At 45.8% G+C, this 24747-nt stretch overlaps 1 protein-coding gene across 1 annotated transcript in view; it reads right to left on the reverse strand.

Moving 5' to 3' along the window:
* SLC1A1 (solute carrier family 1 member 1) overlaps window positions 1-13227 on the reverse strand; it is an 82203-nt gene extending 68976 nt beyond the window's left edge. Inside the window, exon 1 of the mRNA XM_042913465.1 lies at window positions 13092-13227. Coding sequence (XP_042769399.1) covers window positions 13092-13182 — 91 coding nt within the window. The 5' untranslated portion in view covers window positions 13183-13227. The remainder of the gene's footprint in view (window positions 1-13091) is intronic.
* Between the last annotated feature and the right edge of the window lie 11520 nt (window positions 13228-24747).

The following is a 24747-nucleotide window of genomic DNA, read 5'->3' on the forward strand; positions in this document are numbered from 1 at the left end:
GTTCTGGTGCTGGTTTCCTGAAAAGGTCAGACCTTCTTCAAGGTGAGGAGATGCCCTCCAGTCTGGGAACTTTGAGGCCATGAGGAGCTCACACAAAAATGGCTTCAACACTGTTAGTGGCCAGGTTTCCTCTTATTCTGGGATCCCCAAACTAGAAGTATATTTGGGGTGACACGTGTGCGATAGGAGTTCCCAAGGGTCTTCACTCAAGAACCCATAAAACTAAGCAGTTGACTAGGGGATCCATGAGAGAGGCTCACCAAGGATTTGCCTCTGCTTTAAAGAAACTCAGTGAAGAAAAGATGTGGGGGCATCTTCTATGAAGTAGGTGCAAAGCTAGATGCTGTCAGGGTGACAGACCCAAATGAGACAGCACTTTCTTCTATCCTCAGGAAACTGAGATAAGAAAGAGAGGTTGTAAAAACACAACAATACATTTCTCACATAGTAGTTGCACACGATACTGAGATTGGACGTAAGACTGGAGATGGGCCTTTGTACTCACATGGTTATCTCTACCTGGGCTTGTGATATTTCCAATCTTCCAGCCCAGGAATCCTACTACACCTGCTCTAGGCCATTCCCAGCCTTCTCCAGAATTCCTTCTCAATTCTGCCTCTTTTCTATTAAGGCCCAAGGCGAGACGTAGCTTTCTTGCAGCATTTACCACCTGGGCTACTGCTGTTGTATCTGCATGCACACTGCCTGACACTCTGGGACAAAACACAGACTTGAACCCCAGTAACATCAACACTTGCTCCATTAAATTGAGCTCCTAATTGATGGCTAAACGAAGAGATCTTCCCAATCATAGACAACGCTTTTCATCTCACATGCCAACTTCCTTTGATTGACAGTGGTTGCCTGGAGGATAGTTTTGGGGCTTCTGGGGCCATAACTGAGCTCCGTGGTAGAGTGCTGTAAGTAAGTAGTTGGTGATGTCTGCCACAGGGCAGAGCTTGGGGGGAGGGGGTGCAAACGCAGTATGACGTGGGGATATAAATTAAAGGTTACCGGAGCACAGAGGAGGCAGATTAGCTCCAGCTGGGTGGCTAGAGAGGTCTACACAGGAAAAGTGGGAATTAGATGATCCACCTTCAAGGATGGGTGGGATAACAGTAGGTGAAACACATGAGCAAAAGCATTAGAGCAGCCATCATCAGGAAAATACAGATCAAAACCACGACGAGATACCACCTCACACCTGTCAGAATGGTTAAAACAAACAACTCAGGCAACAACAGATGTTGGCAAGGATGCGGAGAAAGAGGATCTCTTTTGCATTGCTGGTGGGAATGCAAACTGGTGCAGCCGCTCTGGAAGACAGTGTGGAGGTTCCTCAAAAAATTAAAAATAGACCTACCCTATGACCCAGCAAGAGCACAGCTAGGAATTTACCCAAAGGATACAAAAATACAGTTTCCAAGGGGCACATGCACACCAGTGCTTACAGCACTCTCAACAATAGCCAAATGATGGAAAGAGCCCAAATGCCCACCAACTGATGACTGAATAAAGAAGATGTAGTATATGCACACAATGGAATATTACTCAGCCATCAAAAAGAATGAAATCTTGCCATTTGCATTGACATCGATGAAGCTAGAGAGTATTATGCCAAGTGAAACAAGTCAGGCAGGGAAAGACAAACACCATATGATTTCACTCATATGTGTTATTTAAGAAACAAAACAGATGAACATAGGGGAAGGGAAGGAAAAATAAGATAAAAACAGAGAGGGAGGCAAACCATAAGAGAATCCTAAATAGAGAGAGCAAACTGAGGGTGGCTAGAAGGGAGGTGTGTGTGGGGGATGGGCTAAATGGGGGATGGGCATTAAGGAGGGCACTTGTTGGGATGAGCAGTGGGTGTTGTATGTAGTGAGGAATCACTAAATTCTAGTCGTGAAATCAATATTACACTACATGTTAACTATATACTTTAAATAAAAATTTGAAAAGCAAAAATAAAAAGGCATCAGAGCAGCAAAGTACAACACACCCAGGGAAAGCAATCAGTAGACAAGCTCAACTAGCATACAAGTTCAAATAGAAGGCTTTGTGGAGGAGAATGGGGGAAAGGCTAACCACTGAGACTGCCCCAAGTTAAGGCCAGGATAAAGAGGAGACATGAAACAGGCAAGGCATGGAGGAAGAAATGGGACGAAAGGCTCTATTTAGATACTGAACAAGAGTGAAATCTATAAGAATAATTTGAACTACCCATTAGGTGTATCAAGATTTGCTAGGAAGGAAGGAGCCTGCTTAACGGTGAAAGAACCTTAGACTGGGAGTCAGACAGTCCTGGGTGCAAATCCCAGCTATGACTACGACCTCAGCCACGGGACTTAAAGCTTTTAAGTTTCCTTCTCCTCATCTGTAAAAGGGTAAACTTCTTGCCTCATTGTATCAAGGGTCAAATGAGAAATAAATGTGCATAAAACTCATAGTAACCCTCTGACAAATATTAGCAAATAGCAGGCTTGGTTAACCACAAGAGAAGTAACTTTTCAAAGGAGAAAATGTGTCTCCCTCATTGTCTCATAATTTGGGCAATCTTGTATGAAACCCGTAAAGTGGTTAAGGGAATCAGAAGACAACTAAGTCTAGGAAATACCCAGAGAAATTGAGCAAAATCAGTTTATCTTCTAGGAATGGGAAGAGGTTTGGAGACTGGGCTTTCCATGGTTAGATATTTCTGGTGACGATGCATTTTTTTTGTTGTTGACTTCATTCTTTACTGAATTATAAGTAACCTGGTAACTCTCAAGCAACAGAACAGCGGTTGAAAGATAATCTGATTGTATAATCTCACTTAAGCGCTCTTCTCGAAGGGTTTCCTCCTTAGTTGAGTAAGTAGATGAAGTTTTAAAAACCCGAGAGCACTGAACCCAGGTAATCGTCTCAGAACAGTTATAAGAATAAGCACATAGCGTGGATGCTCGCTTATGTCATTTCTGAATGGAAGTTCCAGTCCCAGAGGCCACCACTTTGCATCAACATGCGGACCTCACAGAGTCACATGATGCTCATGTCAGGACCCTTCCTGGACACATGAAGATGTGCCGTCCTATCTGTGGACACAGTTAGGGACCCCTAGACCAAGAAGGGCTGGGGGAACGGAGACCTCAGCCTGGGTGTGGAGGAGCTGGCCCCGGGTCTTGTCCCAGCTGAGCGTATGCCCAAAACTCACACAACCGGGCCCGGGGCCGGGACCGCAACAACCCAGGACACACAGCATGAAGCGTCTGTGGGCTGGGACAAGGTCCATCCATCCCGGAAAGTGCAGGAGCATTCGCTGGAAAGGATATATTCTACCTCTGGTAATGGAACAGGCAGTTGGCAGATGTTTTTCAAACGTAGGGTAGTAACATTTCTGGCAACGAGTGAGTCACCGAAACACTTCCTTTCCATCAACAGAGGTGTTACTGTGGGGTGTACTAATGGCAACAGAGCACTCTTTGTTGTAGTTTGGGCTGTTTCCTTAGCAAGTATAATGAATTGGCTCCTTCTAAATCTATCCACTGAGCTAAACTATAGCTCCAAAGTGAGCTATTGGCTTAACGGTAACTGTCTCCAATATTCTCTGCTATTAGATGTATGTTTAACATTCTCAATAGGGAAGACCACTGAAAACACTTGCTACTTCAACAGACACTGCTGCCGGGGTGTTTAAATGGGCCACTTGATGTCATCGAAAATGAATTCGTTTTCTTCGAGAGTGCTGGAGTCCCCACAGTATACATGACTCTGGGTCTCCAGCGACACTCACACAGGGGAGATATGCAGGTCCCCAGGCGAACACGAGGCCAGCGGGTCGGACTCCCCACGGGACAGTTACACTGAGGCTCGGCTCTGGTAAAGGTAATCACAAGTTCTCGCAAGTAATTAATGTGGAAAGCTTCCTTTCTTCACGAGCAAGTGCTCACGGGAGCACGCATATGCTCTCCGATAGCTGATTCCTAATCCCACTTATTTACACCTTGTCTGACCCATCCAGGGTTTTTAGCCGTCTGAGCTACTGTATTCTGATGCGGCACACGGTAGTTTTCCCCACTGCTTGTCTTTGTGCGAAGTTTCCTTTCTTTTTTTTTAATTTTTTTATGTTTATTTATTTTTGAGACAGAGAGAGGAGGAGGGGCAGAGAGAGAGGGAGACAGAGGATCTGAAGTGGGCTCTGTGCTGACAGCAGAGAGCCCGATGTGGGGCTCGCGCTCGCAAACCATGAGATCATGACCTGAGCTGAAGTCAGACACTCAACCGACCGAGCCACCCAGGCGCCCCTCAAGTTTCCTTTATTTCTTCTGCTTGCTGCTCAAATGTTTGACAGGTGGGTAACTTTGATTCTACAGAACTTTTTTGTACTAAAAAACCCAACATATCTCACGTTAACCAGTATCTAACAAGATACTGAATACAGACAACCTTCTCTTTTCTATTAAACTGAATAGACAGGGGCGCCTGGGTGGCTCACTTGGCTGGGCGGCCGACTTCGGCTGAGTTCATGATCTCGCGGTCCGTGAGTTCGAGCCCCGCGTCGGGCTCTGTGCTGACAGCTCAGAGCCTGGAGCCTGTTTCGGATTCTGTGTCTCCCTCTCTCTGACCCTCCCCCATTCATGCTCTGTCTCTTTCTATTTCAAAAATAAATAAATGTTAAAAAGAAAAAAAGAAAAACTGAATAGACAGACATACACACACACAAGCACACACACCATCTTTCCCTTCGCTGGACGTTAGCAATGTACCTTCAAAGTCCTCCCAACAGATAGAATGTGTCTACAACACAAGGTGTGCGGAGTCTTAGGCTTGTGATAACTTTTTAAAGATTCATTTTGTAATACCGGGCTCGCATAACTTCGGGTGGGGTTTTGGTCTTATAGACTTGAGGTATACACCATGTAGAGAACCAAAAATCAGAATCTGTTCAGGGAGTCCGAAATTCGTCTTGGTTCTGATTCGGTTTAAAAAATGAAAGCATCAGGCATAGACATTCAAAGCCCAAAATTCTTCTCTTAATTCTTTAATATGTGGAACTCTAGCCAGCTAAAGGGCCTCCTCTCTAAGGTTCTTAACTAAGCAGATGCATGTAAGATATGTATGCATATAGAGCAACAACACAAGTTTATGAGACCTCATATTCCTGAGTAATCTAATGCTGACCTGGAACACCGCCCAGGTTATAGTCCCACATACAACTTACAGTATTATTATTATTATTTTTTTTTTACAGTAGCCTCCATGCCCAATGTGGGGCTTGAACTCAGGACCCTGAGATTAAGAGTTGCATCCTCTACTGATTTAACCAGCTGGGCACCCCCAGTTTACATTATTAAACCCAATTCACAGAGGTTTATATGTGACTCAACATCAAGGTCATTTCCTCCTCCCTTAATGACTTTTCACACCCTGTGCCCTATGGAAGAGGTCCTGTGGCTCCCAGCAATACACTGAGGAATGATGGTATAATCTGAGCTACAGGATCAGAGCTAGAAGGAACCTCAGAGATTTTCTAACCCAAGGTCGACAAGCATGTGGCACACACGCCCCTACTCTCTGCTCCTAAGCCCTTGGCAGACATCAGTAATCAACTGCAGAACTTCTGTTTCCAATTCTTTCTCAACACTCATATCACACACGGCAGTCTACTATCTATAAAGGGGAGCTGGCACGTGCATGAAATCCTTTCTCCTCTGCCTCATCTGAACCCCTCTTCTTTCTGATAAGAAACAAAGGCCCACGGGGTGCCTGGGTGGCTCAGTCGGTTGGGGGTCCGACTTCGGCTCGGGTCAAGATCTCGCGGTCCGTGAGCTCGAGCCCCGCGTCAGGCTCTGGGCTGATGGCTCAGAGCCTGGGAACCTGCTTCCAATTCTGTGTCTCCCTCTCTCTCTGCCCCTCCCCTGTTCACGCTCTGTCTCTCTCTGTCTCAAAAATAAATGTTAAAAAAAAATTAAAAAAGAAAAAAAAAAGAAACAAAGGCCCAGAGAGTTTAAGTATCAGGTACACTTTCTTACATAGCTCTCAAGCGTGAGTTTCATTACTTTACTGTCTCATTTCAATTTCCAGTGTCTGTTAGGGGTGGTAGGAGTGACTCTGCCCTCAAGGGGTCTATAATCTAGTGTTTGTTTGTTTTTTAATGTTTATTTTTGAGGGAGAGAGAGTGGGGGAGGGACAGACAGGGGGGTAGACAGAGGATCTGAAACAGGCCCCACACTGACAGCAGCAGGCCTGATGCGGGGCCTGAACTCACAACCGGAGATCATGACCTGAACCACATCTGGATGCTCAAGCAACTGGGCCACTCAGGCGCCCCTATAAACCTAGTTTTGAGGAAGAAAAGATTAACATGCTTGATACATATGTAGACTCAGTGTTAATCTGGGTCACTGATGCAGATCGGAGGATGCTAAAGTGAGCAGAAGAGAAGTTATGGAGGAAATGGGGGTCAAACCAAGTTTGGGACTCATTTATTCACTCCATAAACAAGGACAATGTCTTACTCTCTGGGCCATAAATGGTTCAATAAATCAACAAATGTATTGCATCTACCAGACATTGTCACAGGTGCTATGGGTTCAGGAAGTTCACAGATTAGTGGAGGAGGCAAAAAAAAAAAAAAAAAAAAAAAAAAAAGAGAGAGAGAGAATATATTCTAACTGCAGAATAATACATACAAGTAGATATTCCTTCTTTTTTTGGTTTTTGTGGTTTTTTTTGTTTTTTATTTGAGAGAGAGAGAGAGAGAAAGCAGGGGAGGGACAGGGAATCCTAAGCAGGTTCCATGCTGAGCACAGAGCCCAATGCAGGGCTCGATCCCATGACCCTGGGATCACGACGAGCCAAAATCAAGAGCTGGACGCCCAACCGACTGAGCCACCCAGGCACCTCCAGCAGATATTCCTTCTGCACAGGAGGAGAGCACAACAGTTCCTTAACAAGGCTGTGGCACTTCTAGGATTCCCTCTCCTGCTAGAGGTTGCCACTTTCTTCCCCTAGAGGACCAGATTCAGCCATACTCCATCAGGATAACCTGCTGAGCATCTAGAGTTCAGCGTCATTTCTTTTCCACTCCCATTGTTGCTGCGCAGCCCAGGACCCCTCTCTCCCTGCCGGACACGGACATTAATCCCCTGGGTAGTCTGCCCACCTGCAAGGCTACCTTCCCGGGATCCATTCCGCACATCCATCTGCCTCAATGATCTTCTTCAAGCACGGCTCTGATCGTGTCTTTGCCAACCTAACCCTCAGACCGTGTCCAAACTCATTGGCGTGGCATTCTAGGTCCTCCAGGGTCTGGCTCTGCCTCCTCAGCAGGCTTGCTCTTTTTGTTGAACGTGTTCCTCCGTCGCACCCTCTGCTACAGTCATGCCGAGCCTCTCTGTTAAAAGGCAGGAGAGGCAGACTTTGCAGTGGGAGGAATAGCCGGGCAGCCTCATGAACAGAGGCATGAGGCTCTGAGTAGGTCTGAGCCCAGAGCAGACACCAGCCCAGCTGATGAGTCCGGCAAGATCCTCTGGAGCACGTGTTCCTCCAAGGGCACAACCCGCCCTTCCCGGAGTCCTGGAGGCATGTTTCTGCCCCTTCCCAGTCTCAGGGGGAGAGAAGGACAATACAGACCAAAGTGCACGGTGCAGGTTATTTTCCACCTGATACGTCACTCAGCCACACTTCTGATTCCCAGGAGAGCCGGCAAGGACCAGGTATGACAGGGAGACGGGGAGCAAGCCAGAGGTGACCGGGACTAAGTCCTCCACTGTTGAGTCTCAGTTTCCTCACCTGCATGTAGGGATCTTTATAGTTTCCTCATAGCTCTACCTATACCTCTAACTATATCTATGTAAGCCTATATATATAAGCAATACCTACTTTACAGTTGCAATTTTTGCAAAGTCATTGACTGTCTTAATTTTTAAAAATCTACATCCAAATTAGTTAGCATATAGTGCAACAATGATTTCAGGAGTAGATCCCTTAATGCCCCTTACCCATTTAGCCCATCCCCCCTCCCACAACCCCTCCAGTAACCCTCTGTTCTCCATATTTAAGAGTCTCTTATGTTTTGTCCCCCTCCCTGTTTTTATATTATGTTTGCTTCCCTTCCCTTATGTTCATCTGTTTTGTCTCTTAAAGTCCTCATATGAGTGAAGTCATATGATATTTGTCTTTCTCTGACTAATTTCACTTAGCATAATACCCTCCGGTTCTATCCACACAGTTGCAAATGGCAAGATTTCATTCTTTTTGATTGCCGAGTAATACTCCATTGTGTGTGTGTGTGTGTGTGTGTGTGTGTGTGTGTATGTATGTATGTGTATACATATATATGTATGTATGTATATATATATACATATATATACACACACATACACACACACCACATCTTCTTTATCCACTCATCCATTGATGGACATTTGGGCTCTTTCCCTACTTTGGCTATTGTTGATACTGATGCTATAAACATGGGGGTGCATGTGCCCCTTTGAAACAGCTCACCTGTATCTCGTGGATAAATGCCTAGTAGTGCAACTGCTAGGTCGTAGGGTAATTCTATTTCTGTTTTTTTGAGGAACTTCCATACTGTTTTCCAGAGTGGCTGCACCAGCTTGCATTCCCATGTCATTGACTTTTTTCACAAGTATTTCCTAATATTTCATCAGCCATGATGGAAATGAGATTAGAGAGGTATAATAAGTCAAATACACAGTAGGTTAAGCACACTAGCCTTCTCAACCAGCTTCTGTTTCCACCCTTGCCTCTGCAGTCTGTGGTCAAAACAGCAGCCAGGGCGAGCTGATTAAAATACAACCAGACCCTGTCACAGCTCTGCTCAAAACCTTTCGATGGCTTCCCAGCTGCCAGTAAAAGTCAAAGTCCTTAGAGGAGCCTACAGTCTCCCAGTGCTCTGTCCCCTCCTAGCCTCCTGCCTCCCCATCTCCCCTCCCTCACTCCACCCCTTGTTCTTTTTCAAACAAGCCAGGATGCTCCCCAGACACCGGAGCACATGTTCCTTCACCTCTTCTTAGTCTGCAGTCAGTTGTTACCTTCACGGGTGGGGGGGGGAGGGGTGTCCCTATTTAAAACTGCAACCCCCTCCCAGCTTTATGTTACTGGAGAGTGCTGTCACCATCTAATATACTCCATGTTGCAGTTAACCTATTTATTCTATTTACCTCCCCCCACTTGAATGTAAGTTCCACCAGGAAAGGGGTTTTTATTGTTTTGTTCAGTGCGGTGTGCCCCAGGCCCTAGAACAGTCCCTGTTGAGTGAACAAATGGTTTAAGTGTTCGCTGCTGCAGGTATATTCCAGGCTGAGCTGATTAAAGGCCCAGCAGCGTCAGGCATGGTAGCTACCAGACCAAAAGAGCTTTATCAACGACGATATGCATTCTGGAATATCGCCACACACAAGGCTCTGTGCAGGTGAGGTACAGCCTGAGCAGCAGCCAGCCCTGTCACAGACACACAGAAGCAGGAAGAGAGCATTTACCAGGACTCAACTTAGCATTGCCAAATGTATGCTACCAGAGGCTTAGTGCAGGAGACAAGGAGCAAGGGTATCACTAATAACGTGAAAGAATTGTCCTCCCTTTCAGACAATGGAATCTCAATCTATAAATGATTGCTTCCTGAGCACGCTGAAGAAAATTATTCAGCATGAATCAGCTCGCCAGCTCTGTCATGTAAATAACATCTACTTCCTTTCCTGAAAGTCCGTAAGGTGGAAATCAGGTGTTTCGAATGACTGACATAAAGCACATCCTGGACAGAAAGATCAAGCTCTATGCTGTGAGTGGGGTGAACAATTCATGAGTGCTTTAATCTAAAACATTACACACACGGTCCCTGACTCATGATGATTCCACTTGTGGTTTTTCAACTTTACATCGGTGTGGAAGTGATGCCTCTTCAGCAGAGATCGGACTTCACATTTTGAATTGTGATCTTTTCGTGGGCTAGAGAGATGTGGTACAATCCTCTCTCCCCCGTGGGGGTGGGCAGTGGGAGCCAAGCTGCAGTTCTGACGGCGAGGCCTTCACGGAGATAAACAACCGATACGCTCACGACCATTCTGTACCCCACAACCACTGTTTTTCACTTTCAGTACCGTGTTCAACAAATCACATTATAAAATAGGCTTTGTGTGAGGTGATTTTGCCCAACTGCAGGCTAAGGTAAACGTTGTGAGCACATTTAAGCTAGGCTAGCCTAAGCCACGGTGCTCGCTTGGTAGGTTAGGTATATTAAATGCATTTTTGAATTATGATACTTAATATCTTCAACTTACAATGGGCTTATTTGGGACCTAATCCTATCATAAGTGGAGGAAGATCTGTACATGATATGATCATTATTGGATCACCTGAATCAGAATGCTCTGACCCAGAGTTTTTACACACAGTGATTCTGCCTGGACAGAATTCCCACTTGGAGCACAAAAATTCTACCCTCAGAATTTCTGTCTAAGTGAACTGAGAATCAGGCTATGGGGCACAAAACAAAATGGTTTATCCTTCCCATCTCTTTTTTAAAAAAATGAATGCTCTTTAATTGCATTTCCCCTCACATCCTAGGTCTTGAAAAACCAGAGGCTTTAAGCTAGTTCATAAAAACTTTCGTCCCTCATTTCAATAATCAAAATATCTTAACGTGTCAGGTCTGCTGAATTACAGCAGGGACCAAACATCTGGATGGCTATAATCAGAAGAGGACATTCTATCAAGGTAGTTAATACATTTAACAGTTTCTTCTTTTTTTAAAAAAATTGTTTTAATGTTTATTTAGTTTTGAGAGAGAGACTGAGTGCAAGTGGGGGAGGGCAAAGAGAGAGACATACACACACACAGATTTTGAAGCAGGCTCTAGGCTCTGAGCTCTCAGTACAAAGCCGGACGCGGGGCTCAAACCCACGAACCATGAGATCATGACCTGAGCCCAAGTCGGGCACTTAACCGACTGAGCCACCCAGGCACCCCTAACAGTTTCTTCTTCTTAAAAAAGGTCCAGAAAGGAGGCTACATGACCATGCTTGTGATTTTCTGTAACAATTAAGACTCTTTTAAAAATAAACTTACTCTCAGTTTATATGTGGACTCAGCCTCACTGTCGTAAGTTAGCTGGAATTTCTTTCTGGTTAAACTGAGCTAGTGCAGACTACACCAACAGAGGTATGATTCGCACTCAGACCCAGTGCTCTGGAGAAAGAAAAGGAAGATCCCAGGACGGAGGGTGGGGGTGGGGTTCCAGGGATGGGCACACTGGGGGTGGCCCTAGGCTTGGCACTTCTCAGACCAGGAGCAGAAACCCTCTGGATTGCCCTGTGCTGCTCCTGGAGGAGTAAGTCCAGAAAGACTTCAGTGGAGCACTTAAACATTTTATGTGGTGGTTTCCCTTTCTCCAGAAGAGTGTCTGAATCAAGCTCCCGGGGCTCACCCAGATTAAAAACTGTTGGAAAGTGCCCTGATGCCAAAGGCCACATCTGCAAAATGGGCACGTGATCCCTCTTGACACTGAAGATGTATTTATGCAACGGGTTCCGAAGGCCAGGGAACAACTGCTCAAAATCCTTTCCAAACCACCCTCTAGTGAATTGGTACACTGAACAGCGATGTGCAACACTTCTTCACCAGATGATAATCCTACGGCTAAAGAGGCAGGATTATTCCACTCTCCCAAGGAATTGGGAGGGAAATGCCAGCCTTGGGTTATCCAGTAACCATCCTTAAAAAGGGTTTAACAATTAATTCTGGACTCTTATTACCAGGAAAACACACAAGGATATTGCATCTATCTGGATGCATGGAAATCAAATCCCTCTCTCTGTAGTTTCTTATTTAAATGTAGGGGGGCAGTATCCTGCCCCTAAAAACCTTCCCTAAAAACCCCTAAGCCACTTGGCCCTTGGGGGAAACAGAATTAAGCAGGTAAGAAAGACTTGCTTCTCTCCTTCTTTCCTCCCACAAATGGCCTCTGCTAAGGCAATTTCAGGATGTTACTTCTTTACTAGAAATCTGACTTGATTTTGCACAAGGCTCTGGCTTCTATAACTTCCACAGGTTTCTGGGGGAGGGGCATCAAGAGTGGGAGGACACAGTGCCAAATATTCTGATATCCAGAAGCATCCCTGGGGAAGAAGCCGCCGTTCCCCGCCCCCCCCCCCCCCTGCCCTTCAGCAAACCCAGCTGTTTCCAAACGGAAGGTGGGGACTTCCAAGGAATCTCACCTGCTGGGTGTCTGCACCTGTGTGAGCTCAGAGAGGAAAGGAGACTCCATCCCCGATGGGGAGCAGCCCAGAGCCCAAGTTGTAAGACAAATGGGCAGAAATTCACCATCTAAATAGGAACAACTCATACCTCTGAGCAATGGCTCAGACGTCAACTCAGTCCAGTTATCTGTCAGGAGTGAATCATTTTAATACCCCCTTGTTTAAAAACAAGCAAATAGGACTTGAAAATTCTTTTCAATAGAAAAGCAATGTGGAGAGCAAGGAGGCTCCGGGAGGCTATTCTGGCTATATCAGGCTGGGAAACGGAGGAATCTGGGCTCTCGGATCGTTCTTCCGCCAACGACCTCCTGGGGGCCATAACCGCACCCCCCTGAGTTCCCGCAAGAATGTGGCCCAGGGTGAGCGGCAACACCCTCTCCCTCCCTCCCCTCGGGGCCCTGGCCATCCCAGAGGTTAAGGTGCCTCCTCCAGTCCCACCGAGAACCGTAATCCACCCTCCAACCCCGTCCCGGCAGCATGGTTCAGGAAAAAATGGGGGGGGGGGGCGGGGGGCGCGGAAAGCACAGAGGATTAAAACCATAATAAAGCACGTTTGCTTCCAAACGGGAAGAACCGAGAGCTACTTGCCCCCCTTCCCCTTCCAAGCCCCTCGGACCGTTTTGGGTAAAGCGGGCACCCGCGGCTCGGGGAGCCCCCAAACGGGAGTCCCCGAGGAGCTCTGCGGCTCGCACGCGGGGGAGCCCCGGCGCGGCCCCGAGGCCCGGGGGGCGCCTCGCCCGCCACCCTCGCCCCCGTGGGGCCCCGCACGCGGCCCGGGCGCCGGGGGCGCGGGAGGGTGCGCGCGCGCCGCCCACCCGCCCCGCCGCTCACCTAGCACCACGGCGGCCACGGTGGACAGCAGCAGCCAGTTGTTCCTCAGGAAGCGCCTGCAGTCGCATCCCTTCCTCGCCGGCTTCCCCATGGCGGGCGCCCGGGCCGGGAGCCGCCGCCGCGGCGGCCGCTATTGTGCGCGGGGAACCGGCGGAGGCGCGGCGGGGGCGGGACGCGGGCGCGCCGGGGAGCGGGTGCGCGCCGGCTGCTGCGGCCGCCGCTGTCGCTGTCGCTGTCACCGTCGCCGCCACCTGAGCTCGCGCGCCGCGCCCGCAGCCCCGGCCACCTCGCCGGCCGTGCGCGTCGGGCGCGCCCGGCTCCTCCTGCCGCCGCCGCGCTCTGCGGCGCGCGGGCCAACCAGCGAGGGAGGAGGGAGGAGGGAGGAGGGAGGAGGGAGGGGCGGCGGGCCGGCGGCGCGTGGGGGCGAGCGCCGCGCGCCCGGGGTCCCGGGGAGCCCGCAGCGCCACGCCCGCCCAGGCTGCACCTGGACTCTCGCTCTCGCTCTCCCTCCCTCCCTCCCTCTCTTTTTCTGTCCTGCCAGACCAGCTTTTCGGATTCACGGTTTCCTCCCCTCCTGGCCCAGAGGGGCGGGGCCACTGTGGTTTGCGCCTCCGCCCGCCCAGCCCCGCCCCCCCAGGTCTCCACGCCGACCCCTGGGCGCCGCGACCCCCTTGACCGGTGGGGAGAGTTGAGGGAAACTGAGGCCCGCAGTGGGGCCCCTCTGCTCCCCGCCGGAGCCAAGGATCTGCCCCCAGCCTGGAGAGCTTGAAGCCCCTAGCGGGAGGGGCGGGGGGGGTGGGTGCTGGGGGTGAAGTGGGGTGCAGAACAGGACGTGGGGAACCCTCACCTCTACCTGCCCCCGCCCCCCCCTCCAGCTCCCGCCCGTATCATGAACTCTCCTTTCTGAGTAGCCGGCGGTGAGGCACCCATTGGAGTGTCTGTGGACACAGGGCTTGGAGTGGGCCCTCTTACAACTTGACTGGCTCTGTGGCCGCCGAAGGCCCCCGAACTGTGAGCCTCGGCAGAGTGACTAGGTCTGAGCTCCCGGCCGTGCGGTGCTGGGAGACGGTGGGCGGGCCCGTCCCTAAGGCCAAATGCGCTGGAAAGGCCAACAGGGGAGATGGAGAAGCCAGGTAAGTGGTGCCAAATGTCTTCTGCGAGGCTAAGTGAATTTTCGAGTTCTCTTTCCTTCTTCTACCCCATTATTTCACCCTCACTCATACAAACTCTTTTGTCTCCTTTCCCACATCAGCACCTCCGCAGCTCCAGGCTGCCTTCTCGCCAGCTTTCCTAACATAAAGTAAGCCCTGCACATTTTTGTTATTCTGGAGTCTACTTGCTGAATGGGGGGGGGGGGGGGGGGGAGCTCCTCGGCTAGGTGATCTGATGACTAAAATCCCACAATTAGAGCTTCATTCCTTTGGCTGAAATTGATGCAAGCATTCTTGAAGAGACACTAATTCAGCTTTATGAGCCACATACACTTTAGTATGAATGACTTTGTCAGCTCCTTTCCAGAAAGTACATTTTGAGACAAGGAAGGATAGAGGGAGATCAAGGTCATTGTGAGCCTGAGGAGGATCTGAGGAAACGTCAGGAGGGAAACTATCAAGCAAGAGGGGACAGCGATATTCATCCCACAATAAAAAAGCTAGAAATACTCAGATGTCCAACATGAAAGGAACGGCAAATATATTACAGGACTGTCCTGCTGTCGTGCCTTATGCAGCCTCTAGAAAGGAAGTGTATGCAATGTCTAATTGCACAAGGTAGCCCAGGTTACAATAATATGAGGGGGAGAAAAGGAAGATTAAATTGTGTATACAATTTGGTCAGAGCTACCTAAAACAAACCTATAAAATACAATCAAGTGCTTAGAAAAAAAGTCTAGGAGGAAATATGCCAAAGTTTTAACGCTGGTCATCTTCGGGTGGGAATAATACCTTGTTCGAATCTTTTTGCTTTCTTTCTGCGTTTCCCAAAGCGTCTACCATGAGCACACTCTCGCCCGTTACACTTGTGGGTAGGGCTGTATTTAAGAGATAAACAGAACCTCAAGAGAGAAAACAGTGGAAGAACCAAAGGTGTTCTTGGACATCATGACTTTTTGAGGTGTATTGAAGAACAACTAGGTTTGAATCCCAGCACTACCACTTACGAGCTGGGGAACTCTGGGCAAGTTGCTTAAGTTTTTTTGGTCTCAGTTTCTACATCTGCAAAATGGAAGCATTAATATTCTGTATCTCGTGGGGGTCTTGTAAGAGTTGAAGACAATGTGTGTGAAAGACTTTAGTGCCTGGTGCACAAGTACCTTCGCTAGTTTTGCTTGGAGCCCACCTGAGCAGGCATCTGTCACTCCCTCTCTTTTGTGGCCTGCCTGTCAGGACCACACCTGAACTGCTTCGGACCCACGAGAATCCTTGCATATTTATAACTAGTCGTTGCCCATTAAAGTTGCAAGGGACTCTCAATCTACATTTTCACACCTAACGCCTATACAGCGCATACTTGCTTTATGCTTATTTTTTAATGTGTATTTATTTATTTTGAGAGAAAGAGAGAACATGAGCAGGGGAGGGGCAGAGAGAGAAAGAGAGAGGGAGAGAGAGAGAAGCCCAAGCAGGCTCTGTGCTCAGCGTGGAGCCCAGTGCACGCAGGGCTCGATCTCACAACCGTGAAATCATGCCCTGAGCTGAAGTCAAGACTCAGACGCTTAACCGACTGAGCCACCCAGGTGCCACATATGCTTATATACGTTACGCAGTTTTAAAGTAGTGCAATATTGGGGCGCCTGGGTGGCTCAGTCGGTTAAGGATCCGACTTCGGCTCAGGTCATGATCTCGCGGTCCATGAGTTCGAGCCCCGCGTCGGGCTCTGTGCTGACAGCTCAGAGCCTGGAGCCTGTTTCAGATTCTGTGTCTCCCTCGCTCTCTGCCCCTCCCCTGCTCATGCTCTATCTCTGCTCTGTCTCTCTCTCAAAAATGAATAAACATTAGAAAAAAAATTTTTTTAGAATAAGGTAGTTAAATGTTGAAACATGAATAAAACCAAAGTATATACACTCATTTTGAAATAATAAAAATCTCCTACATTAAGAATAAAAGTCAAGAATCTCAAAAGTTCAAAGCGGGTAAATTATAAACTGTGTTTATGCTATTGTTCCATGGAAATTCCACTTTAGCTGGCAATAAAAAATAATTAGTAAGCAGACACAATGCACTTAGCATGTACCAGGCACCTTTCCAACCACTTTTCACAGATTAACTCCTTTGATCCTCCCAACAACTGGATGTAGTAGGGACTACTGTTCCCTCATGGGACTGTAGGAAGAGTCACATGAGATACCGTGTGTCATCATCGACTTTGTTTTACAGCTGAGGAATCTGGGGCAAAAAGAAGGTTAGGTGACTTCCTTCAGTTCTCTCTTTTAGTCAGAGGACAATCAAGGTGGACGAGGCGGTCTGGCGCAAGCTGAATACACCAACTCTGTGCATGACACCATCATCTCTTAGATGAGGAACAAATACAGAATTGTTACAGCGACATCGCTTGAGTTACTTTCTGCAAGATCTTCAGGAATCCATCCGTCCACGTCCAGGAGCCACGAGGCTGTCCTGACGTGTTGTGCTCACATGCAAGCTACCTACATTTTATGGGGCGGTGGTCAAGCTCTTCAGGTCACTCTCCGTTGCTGCTGGTGGCTCCTAATGTGATTTATTTGCCTTCTTTTAGGCAAAAATAAGATCATCACCTGTAGGTATAGGAAGCATCACTTTGGGGAGGGGGGGAGATCGGAGACCCTTAAGGCGTAAGTTTTATTTCTTTATTTGCGTTGCCTGTGATAGTCATGGACACAAATAATCTCAAATTGGACAAGAGTTAGGAGGCATTTTTCTTGTAAGTCCTCCCCTCCAGGGGAACTTGACCCACTCAGGTCTTGGAACAAAATCTTCACTCTCCTGGGGTAAGACCTTAAAGCCACGTAGAAAGAATTGTTCGGATTTTCCCCCTCCAATAGGTATTAACATCTCTCCCCTCCCCCAGATCCCTTCACCCTGCTGATATAATCCTTTGGCCGTTTCTTAATACATGACATTTTGTCAGTGTGCTTTTTTTTTTTTTTTTTTTTTTTTTTTTAACATTTAAGTAACGCGGGCATTTCCTTTATTGTTATGGTTCCTTTCTTTATTTCTCCCCTTACTTGTTGACTCGTGGACTCTCTTGTTAGTTACTACAGAAAAGAGACTTTGACTTTTCCATACAAGGTTACATCATCAGGTGACAGCACGGACTTATATATTACTCAGGACGGGAATGAAAAGCATTCAGAGACAAAAAGTAAGGCACCAGCATCTGATCGACTAGAAATAGTATGCTGGTTGCATTCTACCATCATAAAACATATGCAGTCGGTTGGTTTGTCCTCATGCTGTGGTAATGGGGAGAAGGAGGTCATGGGGACCAGAGTCTCTTTCAGCATCTACGGCTGTGCGGCCATTCATGACTGATGGATAGTAAGAAGGATGCTGTCAGCATATTCAGATGCCCTTTTTAGCAATCTCTTCCTTATTGAATTCATCTCGCAATTATAAATTAAAAGATAGAAGAACTGTAATTCATTAAACGGTCACAGCGATTCTCTAAGAAATATTTTATAAAGACGATCTGGCCTGAAGGGACTTATATATTATTTAGATGTCCTTGAGATCCGAATTCAACAGAACTTTGCCCATGGGCTTTATTGCCTACTCTGGCAAACGGAAGAACAATTCTATTTCACTTTAGAATCTATATTTATCTATATCTATCTATCTCTATCTCTGTGTCTCTATATCTACATATGAAAAATGTATCTGCTACATAGAAACTGTGTGTCCTTGAACAAGTCATTTAACCTCCCTGAACCTCGAGTTCCTCATCTGAAGATAACATTTGAAGTAACAAATACAAATGGCCAATACGTATTTGAAACATGAACAAATTTTCAATCTCATTAGCACTCGAGGAAACGAAAATTTAAGTCAGTATTTGTTTGCCAGCTAAACAAGGGTGTTTTAACAGAAAATATCTTAAAATGTGTAATTTTAATATTATAAATTGGAAACTTAGGGAAAGTTTGCAGAAATGGACAGTGTCCCATGGTGCTGGTACACCTAAAAAATGCTATGACTTTTCTGAGGATAATTAGGCAGTTTGTAACATCTTCCATCAAGAGTGTTTAAATTCTTTAGCTTAATCATTCTACCTCTACAAATTCCCCCCACCCAAAAAAGGGCTGTTCATTCCTGCTCAGTGGGAAACAATCAAACTACGTGATTGTAAAGTGAATTCGCTAAAGATTGGTTAAGTAGGCACAGATACACTTAATATCAATTTGATACCTTAGCAATGGAACACCATTCAGGTATTGAAAAGCGTATTTCAGGAAAACGGTGAGTTACGTGGGAAAATGGTAAATATGCAGGTGTTTTGAAATGGCAAAAGTAAGTTGTAAAACTGTGGGCGAGTTGTTTTTTTATAACAAGGCTATAGTCACTTATTATTTGTGTACCTAAAAATATGAAACTTAAAATATGCGTATTTTAATTCCACTTAAATCTGTGTGTGTGTGTGTGTGTGTGTGTGTGTGTGTGTGTGTAAGAGTAGTAATATCAATGTTATTAATGTGCGAGCACAGGTTCTTTGCCCTGCTAGGCCAAGGTGTTGCTATGCTTGGGAGATGAGGATTTGTTACAGTAGCAATTTAAAGAAAAAAGTGTGCTAACATTCCATTTCTGCGGGAAGTGTGGGATTACGTAGCTGGAAAGACTGTTATCATGGGAAAGAATGTTTCGTATTCTTTCATCTCCACGTTAAGAATACCAAAACCCCAGCATGGAAGATCCATCTCATATAATTCTCCTATAGTGTAGGAAATAGAGACATCCTGTTCCCTACAGCAGCTGCCACTCTGTTGCAGCAGGATGAATACATAGGAGCATTAGAAGAAGCTCTCACCCCTTTTTGGTCAAGGGATATGGGCGGGGGCAAAGGGAGAGTAAGAGAGGTGCTGGTGCTGTTTTCTCTCTCCAGGCTTTGTCCAAGAAGGGGGTATATGTTAGAGAATACAGGGTGGCAGTTCTGTCCCTAACTGCCCATTAGGGGGCTGCCTCCCAGGCTATCCCTTACCAGTCTGGGGTGCAGCCACATCAACACAAATGTGGGAGGAATGGTAGTCAGGCAGGGAGAGGATCTGAGGCTTCAGTTCCCAGCCACCCTGGGTTCCTGGTGGCTGGGCTGCTGAACTGAGAGCCATGACTGGTCATCACAGTGTAAGGTGACCCACAGAGTCTTGGGCGGGGAGGAGGGGAGGTCCCATGTGAACTGGCCCGATGCAGAGACTCGCTTACTTATTTCTAGCAGCAGCTGAGGAGAGACGGAGGCTGTGGTAAATGTCCCTCAGCTCTAATGATGCCAAGAGAAAGGGCAGAATACGTCTTCCCAACTGCAGATTTCAACCGTGAAGGCCCCCAGGGCAAATTGGAACCAGGGACAATACTCTGGACACCAGGATCCAAATGCATCCACACATTACATTGGGTTGTTAATGTTTTAAAGTCTCTTTTCTACAACAGATTCCCTCCTCCCATCTCATTTGTTTGTCGAAGGGACTAGGGCATTTGTCCTACAAAATTCCCCACATTCTGGGTTTGGCTGTCTGCTTCTTCATGGTGGCAAATTCATGTTTCTCTGTGTCCACTGTTTTCCTCTAGGAGAGTGGTTGGATGTAGAGAGTTGATAGTTGGCAATGCTAAAATCGAACGAACAGTGGGTTCTGATGTCAGCCTGATTCATCTGAGATAAATTCACCATCAACCTTTTGAATATAGCTTTGGCATCTGTTAGTGATGGTTGCTTACCATTTTATTTAATTTGTTCTAATTCTATCATTCCTCTGAATACATTTGCTGGAATTCTTCTATAAAAAGAATTTTTACCTCATCGACTACTTGGTTACCCTGAAATAGAGTTTGCACAGAAAAAGCAGGATCTGTGGTTAATTTTTTCCCTTTATTGGTTTTTTTCTCGATCATGCATTGGTATGCTAGCAGCCTCCAAGGGCGACTGATGATGTTTTGTTTCCTTGTTTTTTTAATCAGTGATATTATGAACACACAGATAGATAGCTAGATAGATAGATAGATTTATTTATTTATTTATTTATTTATTTGTAATGTTTGTTTATTTTTGAGAGAGAGAGTGCACGCATGTGCGAGTGGGGAAGAAGCAGAGAGAGAGAGGGGGAGAGAGACAGAGAGAGAGAGAGAGAGAGAGAGAATCCCAAGCAGACTCTGTGCTGTTAGGGCAGAGCCTGACACGGGGCTCAGTGTCATGAATTGTGAGATAATGACCTGAGCTGAGATCAAGAGTCAGACACTTTAACCCCTTGAGCCGCCCAGGCATCCCCAACAAAACATGGATTTGTGTTTTTGGGTGGATTTATAGGTTTCAGGCGGTTACAGTCATGATTCTTGTCCTTGCTGACATTGTCCCATCGTTGGCTAATGGGAGCCCTTCATTTTGGCTCCCGTGTCTTTAGCAAGAACCTGTGTTCTTATTTTCTGGATCAGCAAAATGTCCCAAGACCTTCTCATACATCTCCTGCCCTGGAACTGGAATCAGCCATTTCTCCAAAGGTTCCGGGCTCCTTTTTGTGGAGAATAGAATTTAGAAATTACAGTCTTGGTGATGGGGGTCGCTCATTGCTAGCAGGTTCTCAGTGTTTCTGGGCCTTCTAGTGGACAGCACTCAGGAATACATAGTTCATAGAAAGAGACAAATCATGAGTTCATACTGATATTTCCTGTCCAATTTTTTTATTATCATAAACTATTCATAATGAATTAAATGTATGTTCTTAAATTTGCAGTTTTGTGGCATTAAATGCATTCACACTGTTCTGCAACCATTACCACTGTCCATCTTTCCTAAACTGAAACTCTACCCATTAAATACTAACTCCCCACTCCTTTTTCCTCCAGCTCCTGGCAACCCCCTTTCTACATTCTGTATCTATGGCTGTTTGTGCTCTTGTGACCGGTTTGTTTCACTTAGCGTAACATCCTCAAGGGTCATCTGTGTTGGCATGTGTCCGAATTCTTTCCTTTTTACAGCTGAATGATATTCCGTTGTATTTGTTTATCCATTCATCCACTGATAAACACTTGGGTTGTGAATAATGCTGGTGTGAACATGGGTGTGTCAATATCTGTTCCAGTCCCCATTTTTGATTCTTTTGTGTCCATATCAGAAGTGGAATTCTATGTGGTAGTTCTATGTCTCATATTTTGAGGAACTGCCATAGTGTTTCCGATATTGGCTGGATCATTTTACGTTCCTGCCAGCAATGTACAAGGGTTCCGGTTTCTCCACATCCTCACCAACACTTGTTAGTTTCTCTGTTTGTTTTCATAGTAGCCATCCTAATGTGTGTGAGCCAACTCAAAAGTAACACTACAGAGTTTGGATTAAACTTCTTCAATTTACTCATATCACTTTTTTCACTATTTTGAAAATCTTGGTTCTTAAAGACATTAATTCAAGTGTTGATTTCCTAATCCTATAATGTGCACGTAATAGTAAAATATATACATGTATAAACATTACTTCTAATAATAAGACCACTGAATGCAGCTTAAGATTTCTTCTGGTTCTTTTTGTCCCTAGAACATATCCCGTGAGATATATGCAGCCAAATTACTGTGTGTAATAGTCACTTGAAGAAATTATCTTCCCTGTGTGGTTATGACATCAATTCGATATGCAGTTAGGACCATGGGTTTCCATTTGTTCTGAAATTTTAGGAGTTGTTTTTTTTTAAATCTAATAAATTTTATTTTTTTAAAAAATTGTCTTAAAAGTGTTTAACATTTTTATTTATTTTTGAGAGAGACAAAGAGACAGAGCATGAGCAGGGAAGGGGCAGAAAGAGGGAGACACAGAATCCGAAGCAGGCTCCAGACTCCGAGCTGTCAGCACAGAGCCCGACATGAGGCTTGAACCCATGAACCACGAGATCATGACCTGAGCTGAAGCTGGACACTTAACTGACTGAACCACCCAGGTACCCTCAAAAATCGAATACATTGTGAAGTCTGTAAAACATTTACATAGTTCAGTCAAAACTATAAATCAGCATAATCAGAGAATTCTCATTTTACTGGCGGTCCCCTCTCCCTCTCAACCTATGGAACACTTTGTAGACATCTACTGATACTTGGTTTATCCTTCAGTTGCTTCTTTTTAGAAAACATACACAAATATATATATTTCTATTCTCCTGCCCTTTGTTACACAAAGGTAACATTTTCTAAGCCTCGCTTCCTCTCCATTTATTCTGTTGCCCACTCAATATTATGATACAGAGATCTTGCTCATTCCTTTTTCTATTCAATAGTCCTTTGTGTAGTTGTTGGTATAAAGAAGTCTTCCTCATTCCTTTGAACTGCTACAGAATACCATACTGTGTGGATATACCCATAGATTTTTAACAGGCTTCCTACTGACAGACCTTTGGTTTGTTTCCAGGATTTTACTATTTTTTTTAACGTTTATTTATTTTTGAGACAGAGAGAGATAGAGCATGAACGGGGGAGGGGCAGAGAGAGAGGGAGACACAGAATCGGAAGCAGGCTCCAGGCTCTGAGCCATCAGCCCAGAGCCCGACACGGGGCTCGAACTCACGGACCGCGAGATCGTGACCTGAGCTGAAGTCAGATGCTTAACCGACTGAGCCATCCAGGTGCCCCCAGGATTTTACTATTACAAACAATATCACAAGGGATAGCATTGACCTCACTCGTAGTATGCTGGCAAGTGTCTCCCAACAAGTTCTCCAGACAAAAAACAAAAGGGAGAGAAAAAGAAAAAAAGAAGCAGCCCTGATTTTTAATACTTGCTGGGTTCCATGGGCAAGGACTTCCATCATGGCCAGTTTTAAGCTACCAACATGAAATCGTGGAATTTGGAGTTAGGAAGAGATGTACAGTGACACCTTATGAAGTATTTCTACCATACACATAGACACATGTAAATAACGTCAAGGGCATGGAAAATGGTAAAAGGCCATAAAAATAATTAGGACATACTGAGATTTTGAGTATTTATTGCCTTTGAATAGGGTATTTATTTAGCTTTACATCTATATAGCTTTGTTTTTTAAAATGGAAGTGTTTAACAGCCGACTCACAGATGTTTCTGAAAGTTAAACAATTGGCTCTTGGGAGCCAGTACGACCCATCATACCATTAAGTCCACACCTTATTTTAATACCTGAATAGAAAGTTCTATACACCGGAGGTAGAGATCATCTGTTTTACTCTCAGGAGGAGTTCAAAGCCTGGTGCTTGTGTTGAAGCTCCATGGTCATTGGGATCCCATGCTCCTTCTTCCTCTCTGTTCTGCTATCTTAGCCTCATGGTCCAAAGTGACTGCTGGAGTGCCAGCTATCATATGCCAGACAGCAGGAGGAAGGAAGTGAGGAAAAGCAGAGTAGTTACACTGCTCTATTGAGTCCTTTAACTTAAAATTTTTTTTAAATGTTTATTTTTAAGAGAAAGAGAGAGACAGCAGGTGAGTGGGGGAAGGGCAGAAAGAGAGGCAGACACAGAATCCAAAGCAGACTCCAGGCTCTGAGCTGGCAGCACAGAGCCCGACATGGGGCTTGAACCCGCAAACCATGAGATCACGATCAGGGCCGAAGCCAGACGCTTAACCGATGGAGCCCCGCCAGGCGCCCTGAGTCAGTTACCTTTTAGGATATTCCCAGACGCTCCATCCCGTGCTCTGCTTAGATGTGCCATACGGCGCTTGGCTACCTGGTCATATCTAGCTGTAAGAAAAGCTGGAAAATGGGGACGATTGTGCAGATTGTGGCCTCAAATAAAATCAGGTTTTTCTCTTTTACTAAATAAGAAATAAAAAATGACTATTGGGCAAGCAACTAGCAGTCTGCACCCCCTCCAACTAAATCTCTGAAGCTCAGCCCCTTCAAAAAACTGCATCTTACAATGTCCTGTCTCCATCTCTGCCTATGGATCATTTTGAGTGCAATATCACATGCTTTCTGATATTATCGTTTTAGTGTTTTACGTGTACGTCAGCCTCCCACTTCCTAATCCACTAATGCTTATATACAATTATAAATTCATATAGGGAATGTCTATATTTACATTTCTTTTTTATTTCTCTTACAGCTTAAAAATAATTTTTAAGGTGTAAAATGACGTCAGTGATATTTACAGTTTTATTGGACGAAGTAAAGAAACACTACATATGACAAACTAAAAACTCTAGTGTCTTGCTCTTTTCTATTATCTCTTCCTTCCTCTGGTTAAATATAAAGGGAAGCCAGGGCACCTGGGTGGCTCAGTCGGTTGAGTGTCCAACTTCGGCTCAGGTCATGATATCGTGGTTTGTGGGTTCAAGCCCTGCATCGGGCTCTGTGCTGACAGCTCAGAGCCTGGAGCCTACTTCGGATTCTGTGTCTCCCTCTCTCTCTGCCCCTCCCCTGCTCATGCTCTGTCTCTCTCTGTCTCAAAAATAAATAAAACATTAAAAATTTTTTTTTTTTTAATATAAAGGGAAGCCTAGGGAAGATGGAATGTAAAAATTTTAT

The sequence above is a fragment of the Panthera leo genome, chromosome D4 (genome assembly GCF_018350215.1).
Source record: "Panthera leo isolate Ple1 chromosome D4, P.leo_Ple1_pat1.1, whole genome shotgun sequence".
Lineage (NCBI taxonomy): Eukaryota > Metazoa > Chordata > Mammalia > Carnivora > Felidae > Panthera > Panthera leo.